Source organism: Molossus molossus, unplaced genomic scaffold, assembly GCF_014108415.1.
Source record: "Molossus molossus isolate mMolMol1 unplaced genomic scaffold, mMolMol1.p scaffold_m16_p_21, whole genome shotgun sequence".
Taxonomy (NCBI): Eukaryota; Metazoa; Chordata; class Mammalia; order Chiroptera; family Molossidae; genus Molossus; species Molossus molossus.
In genome coordinates, this window is record NW_023425357.1 from 47,201,464 (window position 1) to 47,227,321 (window position 25,858).

The window sequence follows — 25,858 nt, forward strand, 5'->3', positions numbered from 1 at the left end:
AAAAACCACTATACAATTTCATTAATTCAAATGAAGACTTTAATCCATTATTTTAATTAATTATCTTACTGACAACAATGGTTCCTATCTAACACATGGATGTGGCTATTTGGTTTCTAAATCCGGTAATATTCTATCCTTCTCTGACAGGTATCCATTTCCATTATTCCAGGTAACATCAGCAGTTGAGAGCACTATCATATTTACCTGCCTTGTTCTTAGAATTAAAAAGGAAACACTCCTAAAACTAAAGAACCAAATGTTAAGTTCAATCACTTATTGATTAAATAATCTGGCAAATCTAACACAGAGCAACATTTCTTTTAGATGCATTGTAGGATAACAAGGTATTCTCCAAGGTGAGTAACAAAAGCCCCTCTACAAGCCAGAATGAGACCTGCAGATGACTCAGGACAGGGGAACGAGCCTGTACCCCTTAAACCAATGGTGCTGAATGTCTGTGCAACACGCGTGAGGTCAGGGGCTGAGAGAGCACCGAAGCTTCTCTCCCTTTTTCTTTTTCTTTTTTAATCATGTATTTGTCTTAATTCCACTTGAGGGCACTGTCTACTTCAGCAGGACCCGGTCAATTCACATTTGCCACTTACATAAGACACCTGTGGACACCCCGATCTTCGCGCCACATAAACAAAACCCCTCCGAGGGTGGCCCACACAGCCACTCAAAGCCTAATTCACCTCTAGTCCTTGAAAGTAGTGAAATGAAGTGTTTGATATTTCTGACTAAAATTCTTTTTAAATTTTCAACAAGGAAATAGCACTATTTTTTCTTGAGCGCCGAATTATCCACATGAACAGAAATGGTTTTCCGCGACTCTCCACAGGCAGAGGCGTTTGCTGCTCTGGTAAAGGCCTTATTCAGACTGGGCCTGCGTCCCTGCCCGCTGTCCACAGCCGGTCTCTGGCCTCCGCAGAAGGCCTCGGGCTCCTTCCCCTGGCCGCCGTCCCACCCACTGCTCTAGTCCCTTCTGGGAGGCCAGGTGACCACACATGTCTGTGTGCTTAAACAATAACGAAGAAGAACACAAATTCTAACAGGTCTCGCAGGAGTACAGCGCACAGGCTTCACTGCAGACATGGGCGTAACGACACCGCACACACATCAGTTGCTCCCAGAGGCTGAAATGGTCAAAAGGCAACTTCTAAAAAGGTGAGTAGTTGGGTGGGGGAGGGGCATGGTAGGGGAGGGATTAGGGGACATCCATAATACTGTTCGAAAGAAAGAAAGAAAGAAAGAAAGAAAGAAAGAAAGAAAGAAAGAAAGAAAGAAAGAAAGAAAGAAAGAAAGAAAGAAAGAAAGAAAGAAAGAAAGAACTGAGTAGTTGTTTTATTCACTTTAAAATGTATTGAAATATTTTGGCCAAAAAAATATTTTTAAATATGGCAATTCTAGTCTAAAAAGAAATTTTTAATTTCTCAACATTATACCTTCAAATAGTAAAATTAAGAACTTCTTGAGTCTTAATAATTATTATATGCCAACAACACCTACTCTATTGGTTCTCCAGCTTAACAATTCACGCCCCAATTTAAAATAAAACCATCAGTGCCCATGAACTGCTACCAAGACAGAACTAAATTACTATATAAATGCACTAGGATACTATACTTTAAATAAATTTGATTACAAAGTGTTTTCTGTGAATCATTTAAGGGACTGTCCATGGTAAAACTGGGTATAACTGCTTTGGTTTATAAAAGGTTGAGGGCAATTTAACAATAGTCTTCCAGAGCCATATTTTACAGTGAACTCCACAAGGAGCAGTAACTTTTCTAACTTGCATTAGCACCAGTGAGAGTAAGCTTAGACTCAATAACAGGATGGGTCATGTTAGAAAATTAGAACAGCCAAAGGCAACAGTTATAAAATATTTAAACAGTATTATCCAAAAATAAAAAGGATGTGGTCTTTCTTCTTTTGGAAAGAATACATTAAGAAAGAATAGGTTAGGAACTATCATATTAAAAATTGATTCTCTTCATTGCAACTGACAATTAGAGAAAGTTGAATGGGGAACTTTATAGCTCTAGAGTTATACAAGATGATACATTTAATGATCTTTAATACCTCAACATAATGGCATCACAGCAGAAATATGTTGATAGAGACTGTCTCTTTAGAAAAGAATATAATGCCAACATTTCTCTTTCTCTGGGATATGCAGAACAGTCATTAATTCTAAACCCAAGACTATGTGGGAAAGATTGAAATCACATATCAAGGAGTTCTTTATCACTCAAGAAGGTTTGTCAGTTTGGTTAGCATTTTTATGCACTCAGCACAGTGTTAGATGCTGAAAAATATAGACTAGGTAAAATATAATGACTGCCTTCATTTGTGTTCTCTGACTATTTTTCAGGTCTAATTGTTTAAAATTGCCTCTAATAGCACACTTCACTTTGAGTATTAATATATCACAAATGATTCATCTAAATTCCATCGTACTTACTTCAGGTTGGAATATTATGAGTACCCTGATAATTACTATGAATATTAAATAAAGATTACCAAAGAATTGTAATACAAAATGCATTTAATCCTAAAACTATATTGAACAGAAGGCCTTTCTTTTGACAACATGCAAGATGAGAAACAATTCAGGGTAACAAAGATTTGAAAATATATCTAGTTATCTGAGTTTGTTGATAGTCTGAATCCTGAGTAAAGGAGAATTTAAGTATATTAAAACAAAGTCATTAAACTAAGATGAGGGTTGGAAGACACAAATATTTATCCATTTCCTATCAATGCAATAAAAAGATAATCAAGAAGTTTCATACAAAAATGTTAAAGGTCAGCCCTGGCCAGTTTTGCTCAGTGGTTAGAACATTGGCCTGCGGTCTGGAGAGACCCGGATTCAGTTCCTGCTAAGGGAGCATACCTGGGTTGCAGTTTGTCCCCGGCCCTGGTTGGGTCGTGTGGGTGGCAACCACTCAATGTGTCCCTTTCATGTCGATGTTTCTCTCTCTCTCCCTCCCACTCTATCTGAACAAAATATCAAAAAAATGTCCTCGGGTGAGGATAAAAAAAAAAAAAATTAAAGGTCAGAACTACCACCTTCTGGAACATAATATATAGTACAACTAAACAGCATTAGCTACAAAAAAATGACAGTGGTTAACTTTCCAGAAGATATAATGTCACTTTGATTCTCAAGTTATCAGGTTGTATTTGTTCAAAGAACTCCACTAAAGAAAACAAAGACAGCCCTGCCGGTTTGGCTCAGCAGTTAGCATCGGCCTGCGGTCCGGAGAGACCCGGGTTCAGTTCCCATTAAGGGCATGTACCCCGGCTGCAGTTTGTCCCAGGCCCTGGTTGGGTTGTGTGGGTGGCAGCCACTTGATGTGTCCCTTTCACATGGATGTTTCTCTCTCTCGCTCTTCCTCTCTCCCTCCTACTATATCTGAACAAAAAATGGAAAAATGTCCTCGGGTGAGGATAAATAAATAAATAAAATGTTTTAAAAAAAGAAAAAGTAAAGAAAACAAAGACAGATCAAATTCAAGAACAGTTTTCATCTCCTGAGATATCTGGACTTGCTCTAAAAACCACGGAGGCCCTCTAAATCAGCATAAAAATCACAATACTAAAATACTACCCCTAATATAAATGGCAAAGAGGTAGGAAGGTCAGTGTGAATACCAAAGAAAGAAGACAATGGGACTTTTTCCAAACGCTTCCAGACAGCTAGAATAAAATTACAATTTTAAGAATATCTCTCATTAAAAGAACAAGTTGTTATATTCCTAAACAGCTAAAGGATAGAAATATAGAAATTCGATGATGAGAAAAGAGACAGCCAGCTTTAATTTTCCTCATGGAATAACTTATGAGCCAAAACAAGTGGGATTTATAAGGTTAAAAAAAAAAAAAAGCCTGGCCCACACACCTCCATATTCATGGCGGAAAACAAGTGCTTGTGCTGTCTCACTGGAGTACACGTGGCCACCGCACTTCAGACTGACTTTCCCAGGTCCTTCATCTTTCCCTTTCTGATCCCCAAACCCTGCCTGACAACATGGTAGGCAATCCGGACATGCGAAATGAATGAACAACTTGGTGAACTCGGATGATAACAATAGAAACCAAAATTCCATTTCCTTATTTTAACTATTTAAGTGATTAAAGCTTTTTCCATGATAAAAGAAAAAAAGAACAAGACTTGGGAGTTGGGAGTATTTTAATGATTTTTACTTAATTCTCTGAAAAATAATTATAATTCATAATGAAGTCATGGTCAATTTTTATACCTCTTCATTGTTGCATATATAAAAAAGAAATAAATATTTCATAATTACAAAAACAACTTGTTTGAGGTTCATTTGAAACTGGCTTCCTAGATTCTCACTCCATGTCTGATACCTATGAATTCTTTATAACCATTGAAAAGACCTCGACAAATTTTAAATCATACTGTGACAGTCAGGAACAATACTAATAAGTTTGAGGACTAGGATAATTACTCCTTTCTCTCACCTTGTATTAAAGACTTCCTCAAATCAAACAAAAGCACAATTAGGGATGGCAGACCACAAGCAATCATTGCTGCTGAACGTTTAATGTTTTATATAAGGGCTCTGGTCTTATCAGCTCTTCACAAAAGTCACCACAAAAAGGTAGGCTTCTTCACAAGAACACTCTAAAAATTTGTAGCCGAGCATTACAGAATGTTCTGGATATTATCAACATTCACAGTACATGAACTTCCACAAGGATTTCCAGCAAATCATTTTCTCCTAATACTGTTCCAGTTCAAATCCACCCACTATCCTGTGGGGAATTGGCAGCTACATTCTTAGGGCCATTCAGTCTATTTGGGACATGAGGGGGCTGCAGAAAACCAAAATGTGAATGAACACCCTCTCTCAAAGCCTGGATTTTCCTCCTGGAGTCAAAGGCTGCAAAAGGGACAATCTTATAAAGATCTCTATTATCCCGAATGCAAAAGCAATGTAGGGATTGCTCCCCAGCTCAGGATACAGCTTTCCAGGAAGTCTGGGGAGACGAGGGGGCAGGGGTGATGGGGACTGGGAGACTGAAAAAGGCTTGGTGGCCGGAGGATGACAACCACCCTAAAACATGCAATGCCACAGCGTGGAATAGAAAAGATGCCAAGGACCTGAATAACCAGGCAGCTGACAGCTGAGAATCGAACCCAGCAGATTCTTAATACCATAATAAAGCAAAGCACAGGGAAGAAAAACAAAAGTATACCTTGTTTCAACAGGGCGCCCCTTTCAGCTACAGCATTCCGGGCTGTGTAAAGACCATCCTCACCCTGGAAATGGGGAAACTGAAAGGAAAAGCAGAACACGCCATCAACAGGGCCTGAACCCCGACTGCTCTCCCTGGACGGAAGCCACAAACACCTCCACACCGATGGATCGATCGATACGCTCCACCTCCCAGAAGTGCGATGTTACCGCCTGGAACGCCGGAGGCCAGCCCTGCGGTCAGCGGCCCGTGCCTCGGTTTCCCCGTTTGTCAATACGGGCCAAAGGGGGAGAGGGTTTCCTGCGCTGCTCCCACCCCAAGTCCTGTCTTCTCCGGAGGTCCCGGCGACAGCGACCAGGGTCCCACCACTCGGGAGCCCTCTCGGGAAGGCTGGGGGGGGGGGGAACCCCGGGAGACCGGACGCCGGACTGACGTCAGCGGGCTCAGTTCCCCGCGGGCCTGAACCGCTCGGGGCCGCAGCAACTAACGGGCCGGCGCCGAGGGCCCGACGGCCACGGAGGCGGCTGGAGGTGCCCTGAGGCCGAGGAGGGGCGCCCGAGGGGACCCGGCTGCCCACCGCTCGCCGATTCGCCCGCCCGCTCTCTCATTCACCTCTGGCGGCGGGGCGTCGCCCCTTCCCCTACCTCGTTAGCCCGCGTCCCCCACCGGCCCGGACGCGCAACACCCACCGCCCCAGTATTTACCTCCGACGCGCGGCCCCAGCGCAGCCGAGCCTGCTACCTGGGCCCGCCCCCACCTGCCCCGCCTCCGAACCACTGGAGGGGTGGGAGAGAGCGGGGGCGGAGGGCAGCCGCTCTGCAACCAATCACAGCCGAGTTGCGTTCTCGAGCACGCTCTGATTGGGTTGCCCAGTGACAGATCTTCCTCCAATGGCTGCCGGCCCGGAGCGGACTGTAGGGACTTTCCGCTCCATCAAGCTCGGTGGAGCCAAAGGGAAAGCAGAAGAGAGGGGAGGAGCAGCGGAGGGTGGGGGCGGGGAGCTCGGGTGATTGGGCGGAAAACTGTGGATTCCGCGTCCCCATTGGCTGACACCGAAGCTGGGGCGGGACACCGTGCTTCCCTCGCTCCACCTCCCATGCCCGGGTCCTGGCTGTGGGCTTAGCTGTCAAAACTCCGAAGACAGTTTGCGGCTGCGGTGCGGAGCAGTCCGGAGGAGAGCGGGGGTTAGCATTTCAGGATTGGGGCAAAAGCAAAGGTTGGGAATCAAACCTAAGCGTGAATACTTTGTGCTTTCAATAAGGACCGCGTGGAACGGGGAACTCACAACCACGCTGATCCTCAGTGTCCTCATCTGTAGAGTGGAGATTATCGTCAGTACTTGTCTTGCGAGGATTGTTGTGAAATACTTTATGTAAAGCTCCTGACGTACAGCAGGCGCTCAGTCAGATCTCTTCGTCTCCCTCAGATTCAGCCCGGGACCCCTGCTGCTTCTGAACCCCTGGTAGCCACCTATCCCAGGTCGGAGGGAGGTCTCCCTGGGGTGCTGAAGAAGGGAATTCTACACGCCGCCTCACTCAGCTCTGCACCCTTGGCCACCAGCCAGGACTTGGGGTGTAGTTAAGGATCTTTCAATTACGAGGGAGGTTTGTGATTCCCAAAAGTGCTCAAAATATTTAAGGAAGTGCTTTTTATAATCAGTCCCAGAGCCTTGCAGCGTGCTTTGCTTCACTGGATACTCCTGTTAATTAATTCCTTCTCCTTTGACATTTTAAGTACCAATTATAGGAGAAGGTGATTAATAGCGAGGAAGGAAGAGGTGTGTGTGTGTGTGTGTGTGTGTGTGTGTGTGTGTGTGTTTAATCATGAGAGGAAAAATTTCCCCAGTGGAAGGTGATATCTCTGAAGATCTGGGGGATTTAAACCAGTGAGTACATAAAAGAAGTCACATGAGTGATTACTAATGGTTCTAGTAAGCAGTCCACCCATGTTCCTTGCCATAAGCACCCAGAATGAAATGGACATCTTTTGAAAACCTAAACCTCGATCCACATTTGTCCCTTCCTAGTCCATTCTTATCTGGTTCCCCACGCTTCGTGACCACACTACATAGAAAGCAATAAAATGGAAAGCAACAGTCCTGGGTCGTAGTGTGACGTTAGGTGACACCATCCTCCTTCTAGGTCTAGATTCCCCAGTAAAGTCGCAGGAGTCAGAGGTCACCGTCTGGCTGTCTTGGAGAAAAATTCTGCCTGAGGACTGTTTTTTCCTGACCCATACAGTGAAGAGGAGGAGGGAAAGGAGGAAGTGGAGTGGGACAGAAGGATGTTCAAGCCTTTTACACAGGGCTGGCACTCGCCCTCCCTCTCTGCCACCCCTCACCATTCCCCGTTATTCCTCCTGGTGCCCTTCTCTCCTTTGCATGAATCACTGGCTCTGAGGCATTCGAATTTGCCACCCCTGGACTAGGACATCTTGGTGTCCTCTGAGACGAGGCGCTTGGTGCTGCTGAGCTCTCTGCTTCAGTAGAACTTTCTTCCCCACCAGCAGTGGTCCGGTCCCTGGCTCAGTCCTCCTTCCATACCTTCGCAGAATCACACAGTGTTAGGACTTGGCTGCATCCGAGAGAGATTCTTCCAAGCCAGGTCTGATCAACAGGACTCATCTCGATTACCATCTCCTCTCCATTGGTAATGGCTGCCTAGAACACAGTGTTGAAAACCATTCTGAAGCTGTATTCGGGCTCACAGGGAAGAGAGATGTCCGCCAGGGGCTAAGACAGGTGCTATCGTAATGCTATTATCTTCCATCTTTGATAAGCCAGCCTCTCCTTTTACAGATGGGAGATTAAGGTCCAAAGAGTGGGAAATAACGTGTCCTCAGTCACCCAGGAGATGAGCTGAGAACCTGCTTCTCCTGATTTCAAGACAGGGCTCATGCTACCTCTGTTTAAACAAATTCTGCAAGTGAAATGCCCATCCTCTCTGCCTTCCAAATCCTCTTGCATTTAAGGCCTAGCCAAAGTCCACTGTCTTTGAAGGTCTTTGCTGATGGCCCTAGGCCCCGCTGATCATCTCTCTCTATCCACCACCCCACAGCCGGTTCTACTCAGCCTAGCCCTGGGTTCACACAACAGGTGGTCACCATGAAACAGGGCAGCTACAAGGGAGAGGCCACCTGCCCTCTGGCGAGGAAGCATATCCTAAACAACTAATTACACGACACTTATTTAACTATTGAGGTTAGAGTGAGCATCAGCAGCGAACTGCTCTGGACACACAGAGAAGGCCTGTTTGAGGAAGTCACCTTTGAGATGAGCTAGGAAAGATGACGTAATCAGGGATTAGGGGGAGCAGCTAGGCAAAGGGGACAGGAATGTGAGTGACATGTTGAAGGAACTGAGAGGCAGGGAACAGAAGGGTGGGTGCCAAAGGGCCCGGCAGGCAGGGCCTTGGGAGCCAGGGCAGGTGTCGGTCTTTGTCCCAAGAGCAGTGGGACCCTCTGAAGGCCTTTCAGCAGGCGGTTAACTGTGATTCCAGATGTCTGCATGGCTCTCATTGCACACTGCAGGAGCCCAGCCAAGAGCCTTTGAGTTGAATGGAGCTCTCCCCCAGGAGCTGGGGTCTGGACCTCAGGCAGCCTGGTAGGGGCCCATGACTTAGAGTAACACCTAGTGAGGATCCAACAAGCCTTCTCGGCAGCATGGTTATTCAGCAGACCCTGCCCCAGGCTTCCAAATGGGTATCACAAGCTACCTCCCACTTCCAGCCTCCCCAAATTCAGCGCGTATGTCCCCCGCCCACTCAGCACCTCCACACCATACAGCCTAAAGGGCACCCCCAGTACGCCCACTCTGCTGCGGCTGCCTCCCCGTTTCAGAAACAGAACCTCCAGCTGTCGTCCAGCCATTTCCCACCCCTCCTGTAAACAGGTACATTCCGAGTGCACTCAAAACCGTGGCACTAACGGGACAGGCATCGCCCGGGCGGAGACAGAGCGTCTCCACGACTCCCAGTGCGTCAGCATTTCGTTCAGCAGGGAAGCTGAGGCTCTGCCTCTCGGGAACCGCCGAGCATTCTGTCCGGGGGCTTTTACTCAGGTCGTCTAAAAGCCCTTTTTGATCAGATAGAAGGGATTACTTTAATCATCTTTAAATAATCCAGCTGAACTATAAATCCATGCTCTCCTGTGGGAGCTACTGGCTGTTATCAATGACAAATGATTTCTGTGGGATTCAAAAAACACACAACCAGAGAAAAGGGGTCCAGGGCTCTTCATCGGGTACCCCATTTTGAACAGTAGATACGTTAGGAACACTCCCATGTCCCAGGAAATCCTCCTCCCTCAGGAAGGGACAGTAACGGTGTTGGGAGAAAGGGGATTATTATTATAATCTCCCCACCTTCTAGTTCCTACCCCCTTCAAGTAGGGTGGATTCGCCATCCATTCAAAAATATCTGAGCACCTGCTGTGCGCTGGACACCATTCGGACGCTGAGGACACGGCCGTGGGCATGGTCCCCGGTCTCCCGGCGCTGACATTCAAGGGAAAGGGAGAAACAGGTGTGCGTGCGCAGTTCCTGCTGAGAAGACAGTAAGCAGGGAAGGGATTCTGGAACCTGACTCTGCCGCCCACACTTCTGGGTTTTAGGTGGGTTGTTGCGGGAAGGAGTCCCTTAATGAGAAGACGTTTGAACAAAGACCTGAAGGAAGAAGAAAGCCAGTCCTGCCGCCCCTAGGAAGGTGTGTCCACGAGGGGAGACAGGCAGGTGCAGTGCGCTTGGCATTGCCCGGGAATGGCCAGGAAGCCGTGTGGCTGGAGGGCAGAGGATGGGGCTGTGCCGGCCCAGGGCGGGCCAGGGAAAACACAGCGGTGGGCCAGGCACACACGAGACCTCGGCTTTCACCCTGTGCCGCAGAGTGCAGATCCGAGCAGGGACTGGTCTGACTTTTGCTTTAATGGGCTCACGCCCGGGGTCAAGGGCAGAAGCAGGGAGACCAGGCGGGAGACCAACGCAGCAATGGACTCAAGGTTGCCCCGGAGGAGGCCCTTGCTTCCTGGGGGTGGGGGAGAGCAGCTGGAGAGGAGGGGCATGTAGGACTGAAAATGTCAAGAAAGAAGTTCTGAGTTTAAAAAAAAAGGTTCAGAGCTCCTGTAGGCTCTTCGGTGACTGAGAGGAAGGGGTGATGCTTAGGGGCTTGGATCTGTGGATTATTCTGGAAATAATAAGTGGGATTAAATTTAGAGTACAAAAGGGAGAAGCCAAAAATCTTGGATTGCCAGCAGCTGCCATCCCGCCCCCACATAATTCTCCAAGGGAAACTGCCCAAGCCGGTCCCCAGTGTCACTCATGAGCTTGCCGCTCACCTGTGACCAGCCAGCCAGGGCCCGAGGCTTGTGCCCGGTGGCTTGTGCTTCCCCCACTGGCTGCAGCATCCCAAGTGGGGAGGGAGGCGCGGATGTGTTGGTGCAATAATGAAACGACGCTGTCGTCTCAACTCAACCGCCTGGAACCTGACTCTGCCGCCCACACTTCTGGGACGTACTCATTCTGGCATCTGCTTTGGGTGCTCTAGGGGAGACAGACTTTTCTTTCTTCTCGGATGATAGTGAATATAATTAAAGACTGGAGATCTTTTAAAAAATGCTCCTGCTCTGATACCTCTTCTCCTACACGTAGGAATGATGGGGCGTTAGCCACGGAGGAGGACTCTGCTCCCGGTAAGCCCCTGGTCCTCAGCACGCAGCCTAGCAGAGGACTTGAAGAGCCCCTCTTCGGGAGTTACCTGCACTGGCTCAGGATGCTTTGGGTGGGTCTGCTGGCTTTTCCAAAATTAGGAGACTTCTCCTCTGAGCCCTGACAGTAACCACATGCCCAGAGCTCAGCCCCACTCCTCCTGGAGCCCTCTCGAACGGTCGTTCTCCGTAGTCTCTCCCTGGGTTCTGTCACCCAGGCCCAAGGACCCCACTCCCCTCTTGATGCCAAGGACACCGATGCCCTTCCAGCAGGCGGCGACCTCTCCCACGGGGTCCAGACTCGCGCCATCACTGACGTCTTCACTTGCCTTCTCCACGTAGGGGTCTCGGGCTTGACCATCCAACAGAAGTCCTCCCACCTCCAAGCTTGTTCCCTACCGGTCGTCTCCATTTTCCCAGTTACTCGGGTCGGACATCTAGGAGTCATCCTGGATCCTTCCCTTCCCCATCCCTCTCTTCCAGCCCATTCGTAAACCCTTGGCCATCTCGCTGGAGAGTGTCTCTGGACCCTCTCCACCTCCACTGACGTCACTCAGGCCGGCCAGCGGCCTCTTACCCGCAATAGCTCCGAGGTGGTCCTAGGTGTCTCCCCACTTCCTCTTCCCCTCACTCCCACCCCTATGCTTCCAGCCCCTCTCCACCTGGAGCAAGAGACCTTCCTTCAATGTCACAGGGTCACATCCCTGCTTAGAACTCTCCAGTGGCTTGCTATTGTACTAAGATCTGGCCTAAGCTCTTGACCGCGGCCAGCTAGGCCCTTTGAGACTGGTCCTACCTACCTCTTCATTCCCGGCTGGTGACACTCTGCCCTTAGCCTGCCTCAGATATACCGTATAGTTTCCTATGGCTGCTGTAACAAATGTCATAAATTTGGTGGTTTAAAGTGACACTGATTATTCTCTTACCATTCCGGAGACCAAAAGTCCCCAATGGGCTGGGGCCAGAAGGGTGGCAGGCTGGACGCGCCCAGCGATTCTAGGGACAAATGTGTCCTTGCTTTATCCAGTTTCCGAACCTGCATTCCTTGACCCGTGGGGTCCCTTCCTCCACCTTCAAAGCCAGCTGTGTAGCATCTTACATCAGCGGTCACAGTGCCTTCTGTGTCAAACCCCCCTTTGCCTCTCTTATAAGGATAACTGTGGCTGCATTTGGGGTCTATCCAGTTCATCTGAGAGACTCTCCTCATTGTAAGACGCCCCGACTTAATCACATCTTTAAAGTGCCTTTGGCCATATAAGCAACGGGTCCCAGGGGGGAGGACCTCTGAGGGCCAGTGTCCAGCCGAGCACACACACCAAGCTCTTCCCACAACAGGGTCTCTGCAAAGCCTGTGGCCTGTTTACCTGTTTCCTGCCTCTCCTTCCCCTCCCCCTCCCCATAACTGCCTTGCAGACAGGACCATGTCTGTGTGTCCGCCCACCAATCGTCCTAACATGCCTGGCTATGTAATTGAGGACTGAAATGAAGGAAGATGCATTTACCGTCCCAGATGTGCAAAGAGGCTGCTGTGCTCATCAAGAGAAAGTGGGCCCATCTCCATCACCCCTGGTCTCCTCTGTCGGCAACAAAGGTCCCGACAGAACCTAAAGCCACCGACAGAGAGAACCCACCGACACGCTCACGCGCAGGAGCCCCGGGAGATGCTGTGGCATTTAATAACCCAGACACACACAGAACCTTTCAAAGAAGTGGATTTCTCTTTGGGAAGTGGCCACCTGAGCCCTTGCTCATTAAACGCAGCTAAGAATTATTTCCGCAAGGCCTACCCAGGAGGCTGCCGGCTCTTCCCTGTCCTTCTAAGCCCGGAGCCCCCTGGAGAGAGCGGAGTGGGCCCAGGGCCCGTCTGCCAGGGCACCGTGGGGCCCCGCACAGCTCAGACACACACTGCCTTAGACTTGGCCCAGCGCGGTGCACCTGTGTCTGTGGCAAGGCCATTTCTAAGACTCACTTTTGCCTTAAGCAAATTAAGGAAACGTTATTTCCGTCCCCCCTTCAAGTAGAAACGTGTGATTTCATATTTGACAAGTCGCAGAAACATTACAAAAATGTCTGGTCACAACGAAGACAGCTTGGGTGCCCCTAGTGTTTCCCCTCTGTGACCATGTACAGCATGAAATTCCCGCGGGTGTGTTTGTTTATAAAAATACAAACTTGGGAGAATAACACAAAGTGCTTTATAAATAGTAGCCAGTTTTCACAAATAACGTTAAAAATAGTAACACCTGCGTAGCACCTGACCATTCACAAAGGCATCATTCTGAGAAGCGTTTGCTCTGTAAGGGGGGGCCTTTGACTTCGCCCCTGTAAATTTCTGGTCCACTTTAAATCTCGAAGTTTCTGGTCCACTTTAAATCTCGAAGCATTCCATCCCAATCGGCCAGAACCGTCTCTGAGGAACGTACTTTGGAAGTCTGTTGTCAGAGTTCAGCCCACAGGCCTCACCTGGACACCTGGTGGGCCGTTCTGAATCCTGGCACGGACTGATCTTCAAAGTTGCATTTGGAAGGGCTGATTGCAAAGGGTTCACTGAAGAGTAACTGGCTTCCCTGGAGACAAAAGCCCACGTGTGATACCCGCGGCAGCGTGGTCATATTCTTCTTGCAAATGCAGACTACCTTGGGGAACTAAGTAGCTGTCATGTGTCCCCTTCCAATAATGCTTAAGGACCAGAAGGAGAGCAGGGCAACTGTAACCCCTTCCTTGGTGGGGGTGGGGGCGGGGTGGGGAACAGCAACGCTGAGAACACCGACAGCCGCAGTCCTCAGCCACAGAGGAAATGCCACGTGCAGGGCCCGGGATGCGTGGACGAAGCAGACATGGGAAGCAGCCTGGAAGGTTGACCCACGAGTCGAGACCTGGCAGGAAGTTTCTTCCTGAACATGTCCTGTCACTGTGGGAGGCGTGGAAAGGGGCTTTTCGTGGGGAACCAGGTCTCTACGCCCATAGGCACTCAGTAACCTTTGTGGGCCCACGGACACGTCCAGTCACCTGGAGGCCGGCCCCGGGATACAGAGGCTGCTCCTTCCACAGCCCGTGGGTTGAACCCTGGGACGAACTTGACGGCCACAGGAGACTTTGGAAGCATCCGCTCCGAAGGGCACTGGTGCCCCTTCTCTGCCAGAACAGAGGTGACCTCCTGAGTTGGCCCGCGCAGGGCTCCGTCCCAACGGGCTGCTGACATGTACTGCAGCGTGGGGCCCACCCCGCGGCCCACTCACACGCGCGCTGAGATGAGCACTGGCCCGGTGACATCACAGCAGGAGCCTGGCGTCCCTGCGGCTGAGCTGCTCAGTCTCCTCGGGAGAGAAAGCGTTGCCTCGGAGCCTTCAGGGGTAAAGCAGAGAGAGGCCGGAGTGAGGACGGAGCCACAGCACTTCTTCCAGAGCCACGTGGGGACGGCCTGCCCCTCCGGCCCAGCGCAGCCCCGCTGGGAGGGAGTCTGCCCGTTCAGCGCCGGGCAGGGCAGCTCACGAACCACTGGGCATGAGGGAAGCAAGGCTCAGCGACGCCGCTCAGGGAGGCCACGCTGGGCCCCGTCGGGCCTGGGCATCATTTGTAAGACAGCAGCAGAACCTGTGCAAAGCGCATGCCCGCCTCCCCCAGCTCCACCCACAGGAAGCAAATAACATCAGAACCCTTAAAATATCAACCTGGTGCCGGCTTGCTGTCCCCAGACACAGTGTGACATTCCTTAGGACTGTGCAATGATTTAAGAAAACTCACACTGTGCCCAGGACCCAAGGAACTCACGAGGCACAGGTATTGCGCAATCCTGCAGGAGACACTCCCTCCATCACAGGCTAGTTTGAGAAGGCTTTATTTCTGGTCAGTTTGATTTTCCATCCTCACCCGAGGATATTTTCCCATTGATTTTTTAGATAGCGTGAAAGGAAGGGCGGAGGGAAAGAGAGAGAGAAACATCAATGTGAGAGAGACACATCCATTGGTTGCCTCCTGCATGCACCCTGACAGGGGCCAGGGATCGAACCTGCAACCCAGGTACGTGCCCTTGACCGGGATTCGAACCCACAACCCTTCGGGCCGGCGCTCTAATCGCTGAGCCAAACTGGCCAGGGTGAGTATTTATTTTTAACCTCATCGTTTGGTATCTACAGTTGCTGCCGCCTTGATAGGCGTTTCGAGGGCGGGATGAGTCTGCTCATTGAAGCAGCGTCACAAGCTCCCAGGAAGGAGGCCCGTCGAGTACGGGGTCCGAGGGGCCAGGTCCCACACAGCAGGCTTGGGAGGTGCTATCGGCCAGGGCCAGAGTGCCTGGGGAGTGGGCTCTGCCCTTCCTCCACTCCGTTCCATCACTGACACTGTCCCTGGGTCCAGCTTTTTTTGCAAAGACCCTGAAATATGGACTTTTATGAGGGAATCTCCTAGTTTTAAAATACAGATGGGCCCCAGCTTACAATAGTTCGACATGATTTTTCCACTTCACGCGGGGGCAAAAGCGACAGGCATTCAGTAGGAACCATGAATTTTTTTTTTTTCCTTACCCGAGGACATTTTTCCATTTTTTGTTCAGATAGAGTGGGAGGGAGGGAGAGAGAGAGAAAGAGAAACATCAACATAAGGAACACACCGAGGGCTGCCACCCGCACGACCCAACCAGGGCCGGGGACAAACTGCAACCGTGGTGCATGCCCTTGGCGGGAACCCAACCCCAGTCTCTCTGGACCGCAGGCCGACGCTCTAACCGCTGAGCCACACCAGTTAGAGCATCTTTGAAAGATCTCTGCCCGGCTGGCCGCTGCCGGGCGATGCTCCCTCGTGCTGCTGGGCAGGGGGACGCTGCTGCCCACCTGGAGGCTAATGTGAGTGTCCTGAGCATGTTTCAGGGGGGCTGGGCTGTGATGGTCGGTAAGTTAGGTGTATTCAATGCGTTACCGACTGAAGGCTACTTTCAACTTATGATGGGTTTCTCAGGACGTAACCCTGTCGTAAGTCAAGGAACGCCTGAGTTGGCTTCTAGCTCGGAGCCTGAAACGTATATAGAGATACTGACGTGTAACGTGGTAAACCGGGGGGAACCCTTCTGCTTATTATCTGAGTGATAATCACATCCCTGGAAAGGGAGATGCCTCTTTGACGTTGTGACTGAACAGTTTTTTTCACATACATGAAAGACTGGCTTTTACACACAAAGACGTGGCTGCGCTGCAGAGTCGTGCCCACCCTGTGTAGCGTCCACCCAGAGCCAGGCGCAGGGTCTGACACGGTGGCCTGGACCTGTGAAGGCAGACAGAGTGCCCAGGGGGGCAGGAGCAGCGTCCCTTCCTCTGCTACCCTCCCCCACACCCCGTCCCCAAACTCCCGCCTAGAGCAGAGTTCATTCCAAGTAAACACTCATTCTTAAAAACAAGAGTTGGTCCCTGCTCAGACGGGGAGATGTCTTTCCTAAAGAACTGCACCCATCCCATGCAGAATGCCACTGAATGTCAGAGCCAAAAGGGACCTAGAAACTCTCAAGCTCCTCTCTCCCCTCGCCCCAATTCACAGACTGGAAAACCGAGGCTCGAGAGGTAGAGAGGCCCACCCAGGGCCCTTACCAGACTTCCAGGATGGTGTCGTTCCTTTCGAGGGCCTGCAGGAGGGCTTCTGCCCCCACGTAGGTGACGCAGTTGTTGGACAGCCTGGAGAGGAAGATGTAAGGGTGAGCTGCACGGATGCTCGCCGTCCTCTTGGGCCTGTCCAATCAAAGGAGGCCTGGGAGTGGGCCGGCCTGCTGAAGCCCCTCCCCCCACGTCTCTCTCCTGCCGAGACTGCCAATGTGTGTATCAACAAAGACGCAGAGCCTAAGATGAGATGCGCCCCTCTCTCTCCCATTCGGCAGACTCGTTCATCTAACGAAGGGGCTACTTGCTCAGGAGGGTTCCGAGAACGTGCGTGTTAGCACCCGACTTCCTGGGTCCCAGTCCAGCTCACCCCGCTTCCTGTCCGATCTCAAGCAAATCAGCCCCACTTCCCTCGTCTCTAACAGGACCTGAGGGGGCGCCCCCTTCCCAGCGCACGAGAATCAAAGAGCGGCTCCTTCTAAACCACTTGGCACCGCGCGGATAGAAAGCAATCAATGAACGGTGACCTTTCACCTGGGCTCCCGGGGCCAAGGAGAAACCTGAGGTTGGGATGGGGAAGGGGGATGCCACACTGTCCGGGAAAGCAGGGAAGGGCCAGTCTCTCGTGCTGTCCTGCTCATAGCTCAACTCGGGGGACACCCTCCACTCCCGCCTTCCGCTGCTTCCCCAAACGCAGGACTTCGTGACACCCGAGGCGACGCTATTAATAAGAGCGGCCAACTGGGTGGGCTCCTCTGCGTGCCAGCTGTCACCCTGCCATGCACACACCCTAGGAGGAGGGTCCGGAGATTGTCCTCATTTATGCCTGAGACGCCAAGGAGCAATAGCCAGTAATGGTGGGGCCAGGGCCAAACCCGGGCCATCCGGTCCGGAGCCTGCCGTCCTCACCAACGCTGGGCCGCTCGGTTAAAGGAAAGATGTGGGCATCTTTTTATGGGGAAACAGTGATGCTGAATTTGAAGACTCTTACCAAGACAGCATGGGACAACCCCTGATGCCGCTGCCTAGCACCTCTGGGGATTGACTAAGTCTGTGACCATGAGAGAGCACAGATGTGCCACACTCATACCCGGGCAATAATCAAGCAGGTTTTGCCAAAGGCCTCCCTGTGTTCACAGCCTGGTGTCCCGGCTCAGACACATCCGCTTCACCCAGGCCTCCCAGCCCACTTTCACCCGTGGGATGAGCTGAAGTGTTTTCCCCAGACATTTGGCAATTGCGTTGCCCCTCAAAGCCACACACTCCAGCGTTGCCAGAGCGGCAGGCAGGCAGGCTGGCAGCGGAGCAGACGCTCTCCCAGGGGAGCTGTCTGCCTGTCCCTGAAGGTGACATTTTCCCTGGGCTCACCCCCTCCAGCAAAAGGAGCCATCTATGATGCCCTAATGTCCTTTGCCACCATGGCTGGGGTGGTGCCAGCCTCAGAGAGCACCCACACAACCTGTGATGGGTGCTGGCCTCCGGCTCCCACCCGCCATCCTTCCCCATGTGGCCTGGGCCCCGCCCACTGAGTCTACTCCGGGGGTTCCCTGATCACTTGCTCTCAGCTCCCGGACCTGCAGGGCACCACGAGCCCCTGACCCCTGTCACCAGCCTTCTCCTCTGCCATCAGCCTGGTCCAAGTCCCCATCTGTGCCCAAAAGATGGAGGGAACCCCTACTTGGTCTCCTCACCTCTGTCTCACCCTCCTTCCACCTGCTCTGATCAGCAACAAGCACACTCTCTCTGTGATGTACATCAGATCACGTGACTGTCCTCAGGAACACCCTCCAAGGGCATCTCAGTGTTCTCAGGATGAAATCCCAACCCTCCCATGGCTCTGGGCCTCTGGGGCCCGCTCCCCCACCTCTGCCCTCCCAGCCTCCAGCAGACCCACCACATAGACCCTGACCCTGGCCCTGGCCCTGACCCTGACCCTGACCATAACCCTGACCCTGACCCGAACCCTGACCCTGACCCGAACCCTAACCCTGACCCTAACCCTAACCCATGGCTCTGGGCCTCTGGGGCCCGCTCCCCCACCTCTGCCCTCATAGCCTCCAGCAGTCCCACCACATTGACCCTGACCCTGGCCCTGACCCTGACCCTGACCCTGATTCTAACCCTGACCCTGAACATAACCCTGACCCTGACCCGAACCCTGACCCTGACCCGAACCCTAACCCTGACCCTAACCCTAACCCTAACCCATGGCTCTGGGCCTCTGGGGCCCGCTCCCCCACCTCTGCCCTCATAGCCTCCAGCAGTCCCACCACATTGACCCTGACCCTGACCCTGACCCTAACCCTGATTCTAACCCTGACCCTGACCCTGACCCTAACCTTCACCCTGACGCTGACCCTGACCCTAACCCTGACCCTAACCCTGATTCTAACCCTGACCCTAACCGTAACCCTACTGGTTATCTTCCCTTCCCTGCTTCACGTCACAGCTCTGTCACCGGTTTTGCTGGGACCCCCTTGCCTTGGCATCCCTGCCTGTGTTTCAGGGACCCCCGACAACACTGCTCTGTCCGGCCAGGCCACCGCGTGGGAGCTAGCCAGGCCGGGCACCCGCCCAGGTCTCTGAGGCAGAACCCCTCCCCACACTGCTCACGACTGTCCTGGCTCCGGCCGACGGGTTCCTTACTTGAGGACTTTCAAAGCTGAATTTCTCTTCAGTCCTTCAGCGAGAGAACAGACACCTTCATCTTGGAGATGGTTCTCCTCCAGGCTGGGAAGACGAAGAGAGAAGACTTGATGGTAACATTCATCACAGAAGGTGAGGTTACAACGATGAGCCATGTCCCCCATCCAGAAAGCCCAACGACCAAAGTCCACTTACAAATGAAGCCGGAACAGATAAGGCAGGGATCGAAGGGCTCCATTCCAGGGACATCTCGGGGAGAGAATTTCCCCAAATTCTCCACTACATAAGACATTCCCTCGTGTCCCAGTGACTCGACACTCACTTTCCCTTTCTTTCTTATTAATGGAAGCCTAATTTTGTTTGAGGCAGCATGTGCTTGGTCAAACAAACTACAACAACCACCACCCCGACATTTCCCGCTCTCCACTGCAGCCAGGGTTGGCCTAGAGACATCCACATGGCCATGAACACTAAGGGGAAGTTGACAGATGGGCCCCTGGGAATGTTCTGAGAAGCAGAGAGACCCAGCTGGCCTGTGCCTTTGCCCTCCCTGGATCTAAAGACTGAATCCTGGAATACACAGGAGTGTTGGAGGTGCTGCAGCCCTCTTGTGATCATGAGGCAACCAACCACAAGGGTGAAGCCACAGTCGGAGGATGTGATAGAACAGAGTCCAGACCCCGCTGGCCTTGTGACGCCACCATATCGGCCCTGTGCTGCCCACCTCCAGAGTGCTTGTATGTGGGAAAAGAAACCCTTTACTGGTTTAAGCCACTGCAGCTGGAGGTTTCCCTCACCTGCAGCCTACAGAAGTCGTACTGGTGCGCTCACAGCGAGGCCTCCTGTAACAAGGAACTCCATCCGAGAGGGGAGCCCAGTCAGCATATGCCGATCAGGACATGATGGGTCCATCGGCAGAGCCACTGAGCCCTGCCAACTGCCAAGGCCCGTCCACAACATCCACGTTGTGACAACGCTCAGAGGTTTCCGTCCCCTTCTGCTTCCTAGACAAACCAACATCTTATCTACCGAATATAATCTGGAACTGCCCAGCCCAGCCAGCGTGGCTCAGTGGTGGAGCGTCGACCCTGCACCAAGAGGTCGCAGGTTCAATTCCCGGTCAGGGCACATGCCCAGGTTGTGGGCCCGATCCCCAGTGGGGGGCATGCAGGAGGCGGCCAGTCGATGTTCTCTCTCATCAGTGTTTATCACTCTCTCTCCCTCCGCCTTCCTTTCTCTCTAAAATCAATCAAGGAAAAAAACGTGTTTTGTGGTTGGAAGAAACCCGACTTCGAGACTTACTGAACTTGCCTAAGATCACAGCCGACCTTGAAGCTCAGCCTGCTGGATGTCAGAGTCTGTGCTCTCAAGCACTGGGGCACGTGGAGGCGGCAAGCAAATCAACACGCCCATAAGCACGATGGGACAGAAACAGAGAGACCCGCGCCAGGCTCCCTAGGGGCTCCACCCGCCAGGACACAGAGGCAAACACACTCGCCCAGTCACTCGGTCACACACCTCCGTCTCAGCCACAGACGAGGCCAGGGAATGGACAGAGGCTGCCCTCTGCCCCCAGAGCAGGGACTCCCCCAAACTCACCAGAGTTCTTCCAGAGCCATGTTCTTTTCCAACATCAGTGCTAAGGCCTGAGCGCCCACACGGCCGATGTTGTTCCCCACCAGGCTGGATGGGACCGAGGAACAGGAACGTGTCAGAGCAGGGGTGGGGGGCTCAGAAGTGAGCGAAGCCACGCAGGGCAGATGCATGGCCCCACGTCCTAGTCCGCTCCCTTCAGACACCGATAATTAATTAGCTCTTTCCATCGAGCCCGAAGGCAGCCTTGGGGTCTTTCCCAGCACGGTGTCCTGGGCAGCACTATGAAAGGTTTAGAGTTGGTCCTTGAGATAAAATAAATTCGATCCAGCCCAACATCTTCAACTTACAGATAGGGAATCAAAACCCTTGAGAGGAGAAGGGACATCTCCAAAGTCACCCACAAAGTCAAGTGTCCTGACTCCAAATCCAATGGCCTTTCTTTCTCATCCCACTAACACAGGGCTACAAATGGAGTTCAAAGACCCTCCCTCCTCACGCTGGCTCCCTGGGACAACCGCAGGACAGACAGACGCTTACCTCAGCCACCGCAAGCTCTGGTGCTCCCCCAAGGCTTCCGCCAAGGCCTGGGCCCCCTTGTCACCCACCTGGTTGCCCCAGAACCTGAAACGGTCAACAGAGTCAACAGGTGGCGTCCACGCGAACCTGCTATGTGTCCAGCTGTGCTCCAGTAGGCCCCAGCCTCTCCACGGCCCCAGCCGGTGGGGCAGGACCCCAATCCCAGAGAGGGCTCGGTGGGGCTCCTAGCTCCCAGCAGAGGGGGCCGCCTCCCTCTTTCTGGAGGGATAGCCCAACCTCACTCAGCTTGTTCGGCTACATTACATCCGACTTACAGAACAGTAGAGGCCCACCCAATGGTTACCCACAGGGACGGGGAACTCACTCTCAGTGGAGATCCACGGTCATGACCTTTTTCTTTGACATTTAGGTCACAAGTCCTTAACTACCCTCTAGACTGCCCGGAACTAGTCTGTCTCTCCCTCGTTCTTTATCATATCTGGTTTCTTCATGGTGCCCGCCTCCTTGCCTTCGGGGCCATCAGACCCACTGTGATTTGGAAACACCCCTTTTTAAAAGCACAGCTCAGCCCTGGTGACTCAGCTGTTTGCCACCTGGGAAATTAGCCTGGACACACCTGTGCACAGGTGAGCGAAGACAGCTGAACTGGGACTGTCAGGACACTTCCATCCATTAGGTGACACTGAGCTCTGGCTCTGTGCCCACAGTGCCCTGAGTCCGGGGGTAGGACCCTGGAAGCAGCCAGATGTGCACCAGTGTGAGGCCAGTGAAAGGGATTATGACACCAACCAGCAGGCCACTGAGCAGCTGTTCTTTACAAACGAGGTCACGGGAGAGGAAAAGATGTCTGTGATACATTGTTGAGGGAAAAATGCAAGTGACGGAACAGTGTGCATCATAGGATGGCGTCTGGGGTTTTAGCGGAGCGCCTGGTCCCAACAGGTGCCTTCATCAATCCGCGTCGAAAGATAAACGCCCCAGATGTGCCAGATGTGACCTCAAATGGGAAAGAGCTCAGGGGGGCTGCGGCCAGCCTTGTTCTAGACAGAGTTACTGACGCAGCCCGGGAGAGGTGCTGGTGTCAGCCGCGGGCAGCTGCCTGTGACATGGGCTGGAGCACCTGGGCCCTCAGGTTATCCTGTCTTCCTACGGTCCTGGGTTCTGACATGCCCAGTTCTTTTCAGATGGACCCCAGTTCACGCCCGGGCAAGACGGAACAGGAGGGGCTGAGGGGACTGTGCCCAGCACACAGAAGGTCCACTCCGGGCCGTGGTCAGGGAACTGCCCCCCGCCTGGCCTGGCTCCCCTCCCCCACTCGCAGGCGGGCATGGCCTCCAGCCACACGCACTCGGCAGGACCTGGTCCCGTCTCCAGCCTCCCGCTTCTTTCTCTTGCCTGGGTCCTCAGCCGGGCTGCACCTCCTCTGGGAGCTTTGGAAAATCCTGATCCCTGGGCCCTGCCTCTGGGTCGTTCCCTGAATTCACCTGGGATGGGGCCCAGGCAATAGCTTCTCCGGAAGCTCCCCTGTGGTCCCCGGTGCAGACGGAGGTGAGAAGCACAGGACCAGAGGGCTTCCTGCCACCGTGTGGGCACCGCCTTCCCCCGGCCTGACACCCTGAACTTCCTGTTCACTGAGTGGAAAAAGTAAGCACCAGGCAGCCCACGGTCTCCCTGCCTCGCCTCCCCACCGGAGCCTGGCTGCCCATGGGGCCTCCCGGCTCAAGAATGTCACCTGCCCCAAACCCCTCCACGCGGCCCCAGGCCCCAGAATCCAACCTACCCCAGGAACTGCAGGGAGGTGTTGGCCCTGAGACCCTGGGCCAGCACCTGGGCTCCCACGGCGGTGATGTGGTTGTTCCCCAGCCTGGAAGAGAAGACAGAGGCAGCTGGAGAGTGTGGACCTGGGGACCAGCCAGGCCAAAAGCCTGAGTCTGCTGGGCAAAGTGCGGCCCGGACAGAGAAACCTGGACAAAATGTTGTGGGGACCTGTCGGCAGGAGGCAGGAGGCAGGAGGCAGGGGGTCTACCCAGCGGTACCTGCGGCTCTATTTTCCTCTCCTAGGTGGTGTCTTCACACATCAGGTGCACATCTGCTCCCTCCTTGGGAGGGGATGGACGTGGAGGCAAGCCAAGAACCTGCGTGGCGGCCCGAGCGCGTTCGCTCACTGGGTAAAGCGCTCAGCACAGAGTGTATGTGGGTCTTCACTCGCTGAATCATCGCAGCCGCCTGGGAGGTGGCTATTATTACTCTCTCCATTTGACAGGGGGGAAACCGAGGCACACAATGGGCTGACCCGAGGTCACAGAGCTAACGAGGCCTCAAACTGCGGGGGTCCTGGGTTCAAACCTGGTCAATCTGGCTCCAGGGCCCCAGGCTCTCAACTGCGATGTCCTATTAGCCAGACGCGGAGGCCTCCCCCTCCGGTGCAGCCCCCACTGGGACTGGGCAGCCCAGGCCTGGCCACAGCCGTAGCGACGGCCGCAGAAGAGAGTCCTCCGCGCAGGAGGGCACCTCTGGCATCGGCCTGCGCCCTGCCTGAGACCGCTACGCAGTCGGCAGTTTCAAGTGGCAGCGTCCTCCCCGAACCCAGCACCGTGTGTAGAGGGAATTGGTGGAGGCGATTCTTCTTCGTCTTCTTTCCCTTCCCGTCAGTCCAGGAGGGGAGAATATCCCAGGGGAAGAGAAGCCAGGCCACGTGGGCACCAGGGGAAGGGCAGTGTGAGCCAGGAGAGACCGGTCGAGGCCGGGAGGACAGGGGCCGCTGACATGCGGACCTCCCAGACAGACCGCAGTCAAACTGCGCCCACCAAGCAGTGGGAGGGCCTCTTGGGAGCCTTTTGGCCACGGGCAGCCCTATCTATGGTGGCAAGTGACTGCGGCGTGCCTCCTCCGAGCACATGCCAACGTACAGCAGGGAGTTCCGCCCCGAGAGAGCTTACGACACTCAGACACAGGGCGTTAAAGGTCAAGGGCAGGAAGCGCTCAGCACAGCAGGTCCAGGGTTTGCTGGGGAGGTCACAGCATTGGCACAACCCTGCCCCGGAGGAGACCCTGCCCCCGTATTCAGCCAAGAGATCGCGCACCCAGTGTGGGCCGAGCCAGGGCCCAACCCAGACCGTGCCGATGGAGCTGTGGGGAGAAAACAGCTTCAGGAACAGGGCAGCCCGAGGCTCACCTCAACGCCAGGAAGTTCTGCCTGCACTCCAGGAGCCTGGCCATGGACTGTGCACAGCCGTCTGTCAGCTTGTTGTTGAATAAACTGCAAAGTTCGGAGACAGCGACATGGAGACCAGGCACAGCAAACAGCAACCACCCAGCCCAGGGCAGCCCCTTTTGCAGGCCAATGGAGACCAGGCACAGCGGACAGCGACCACCCAGCCCAGCGCAGCCCCTTCTGCAGGCCAATGGAGACCAGGCACAGCGGACAGCGACCACCCAGCCCAGGGCAGCCCCTTCTGCAGGCCAGTGGAGACCAGGCACAGCGGACAGCGACCACCCAGCCCAGGGCAGCCCCTTCTGCAGGCCAGGGGAGACCAGGGAACAGCGACCACCCAGCCCAAGGCAGCCCCTTCTGCAGGCCAGTGGAGACCAGGCACAGCAGACAGCGACCACCCAGCCGAGGGCAGCCCCTTCTGCAGGCCAGTGGAGACCAGGCACAGCGGACAGCGACCACCCGGCCCAGCACAGCCCCTTCTGCAGGCCAGTGGAGACCAGGCACAGCGGACAGCGACCACCCAGCCCAGCGCAGCCCCTTCTGCAGGCCAGTGGAGACCAGGCACAGCGGACAGCGACCACCCAGCCCAGGGCAGCCCCTTCTGCAGGCCAGTGGAGACCAGGCACAGCGGACAGCGACCACCCAGCCCAGGGCAGCCCCTTCTGCAGGCCAGTGGAGACCAGGCACAGCGGACAGCGACCACCCAGCCCAGGGCAGCCCCTTCTGCAGGCCAGTGGAGACCAGGCACAGCGGACAGCGACCACCCAGCCCAGGGCCGCCCCTTCTGCAGGCCAGGGGAGACCAGGCATAGCGGACAGCGACCACCCAGCCCAGGGCAGCCCCTTCTGCAGGCCAGTGGAGACCAGGCACAGCGGACAGCGACCACCCAGCCCAGGGCAGCCCCTTCTGCAGGCCAGTGGAGACCAGGCATAGCGGACAGCGACCACCCAGCCCAGCGCAGCCCCTTCTGCAGGCCAATGGAGACCAGGCATAGCGGACAGCGACCACCCAGCCCAGGGCAGCCCCTTCTGCAGGCCAATGGAGACCAGGCATAGCGGACAGCGACCACCCAGCCCAGCGCAGCCCCTTCTGCAGGCCAGTGGAGACCAGGCACAGCGGACAGCGACCACCCAGCCCAGGGCAGCCCCTTCTGCAGGCCAGGGGAGACCAGGCACAGCGGACAGCGACCACCCAGCCCAGCGCAGCCCCTTCTGCAGGCCAGGGGAGACCAGGCACAGCGGACAGCGACCACCCAGCCCAGGGCAGCCCCTTCTGCAGGCCAGGGGAGACCAGGCACAGCGGACAGCGACCACCCAGCCCAGGGCAGCCCCTTCTGCAGGCCAATGGAGACCAG

The 25,858-nt window shown here is 53.8% G+C and overlaps 2 protein-coding genes across 6 annotated transcripts in view; both read right to left on the bottom strand.

The window, feature by feature from the left end:
* Positions 1-5,993, bottom strand: part of CYLD (CYLD lysine 63 deubiquitinase) — a 34,799-nt gene extending 28,806 nt beyond the window's left edge. For 2 of the 5 annotated variants that reach the window (XM_036274462.1, XM_036274460.1), the window contains exons 1-2: positions 5,940-5,993; positions 5,236-5,314 (exon numbers count right to left, since the gene is read on the bottom strand). The gene's annotated coding sequence lies outside the window, so the exon portion shown is untranslated. The other 3 variants (XM_036274463.1, XM_036274461.1, XM_036274464.1) reach the window with 2 other exon arrangements.
* Positions 5,994-13,109: 7,116 nt separating this feature from the next.
* NOD2 (nucleotide binding oligomerization domain containing 2) overlaps positions 13,110-25,858 on the bottom strand; it is a 30,231-nt gene continuing 17,482 nt past the window's right edge. The window contains exons 8-15 of the mRNA XM_036275344.1: positions 24,466-24,549; positions 23,071-23,154; positions 21,291-21,374; positions 20,757-20,840; positions 19,158-19,241; positions 16,506-16,589; positions 14,169-14,274; positions 13,110-13,496 (exon numbers count right to left, since the gene is read on the bottom strand). Of these exons, the coding sequence (XP_036131237.1) occupies positions 14,202-14,274; positions 16,506-16,589; positions 19,158-19,241; positions 20,757-20,840; positions 21,291-21,374; positions 23,071-23,154; positions 24,466-24,549 (577 nt within the window). The 3' untranslated portion in view covers positions 13,110-13,496; positions 14,169-14,201. The remainder of the gene's footprint in view (positions 13,497-14,168; positions 14,275-16,505; positions 16,590-19,157; positions 19,242-20,756; positions 20,841-21,290; positions 21,375-23,070; positions 23,155-24,465; positions 24,550-25,858) is intronic.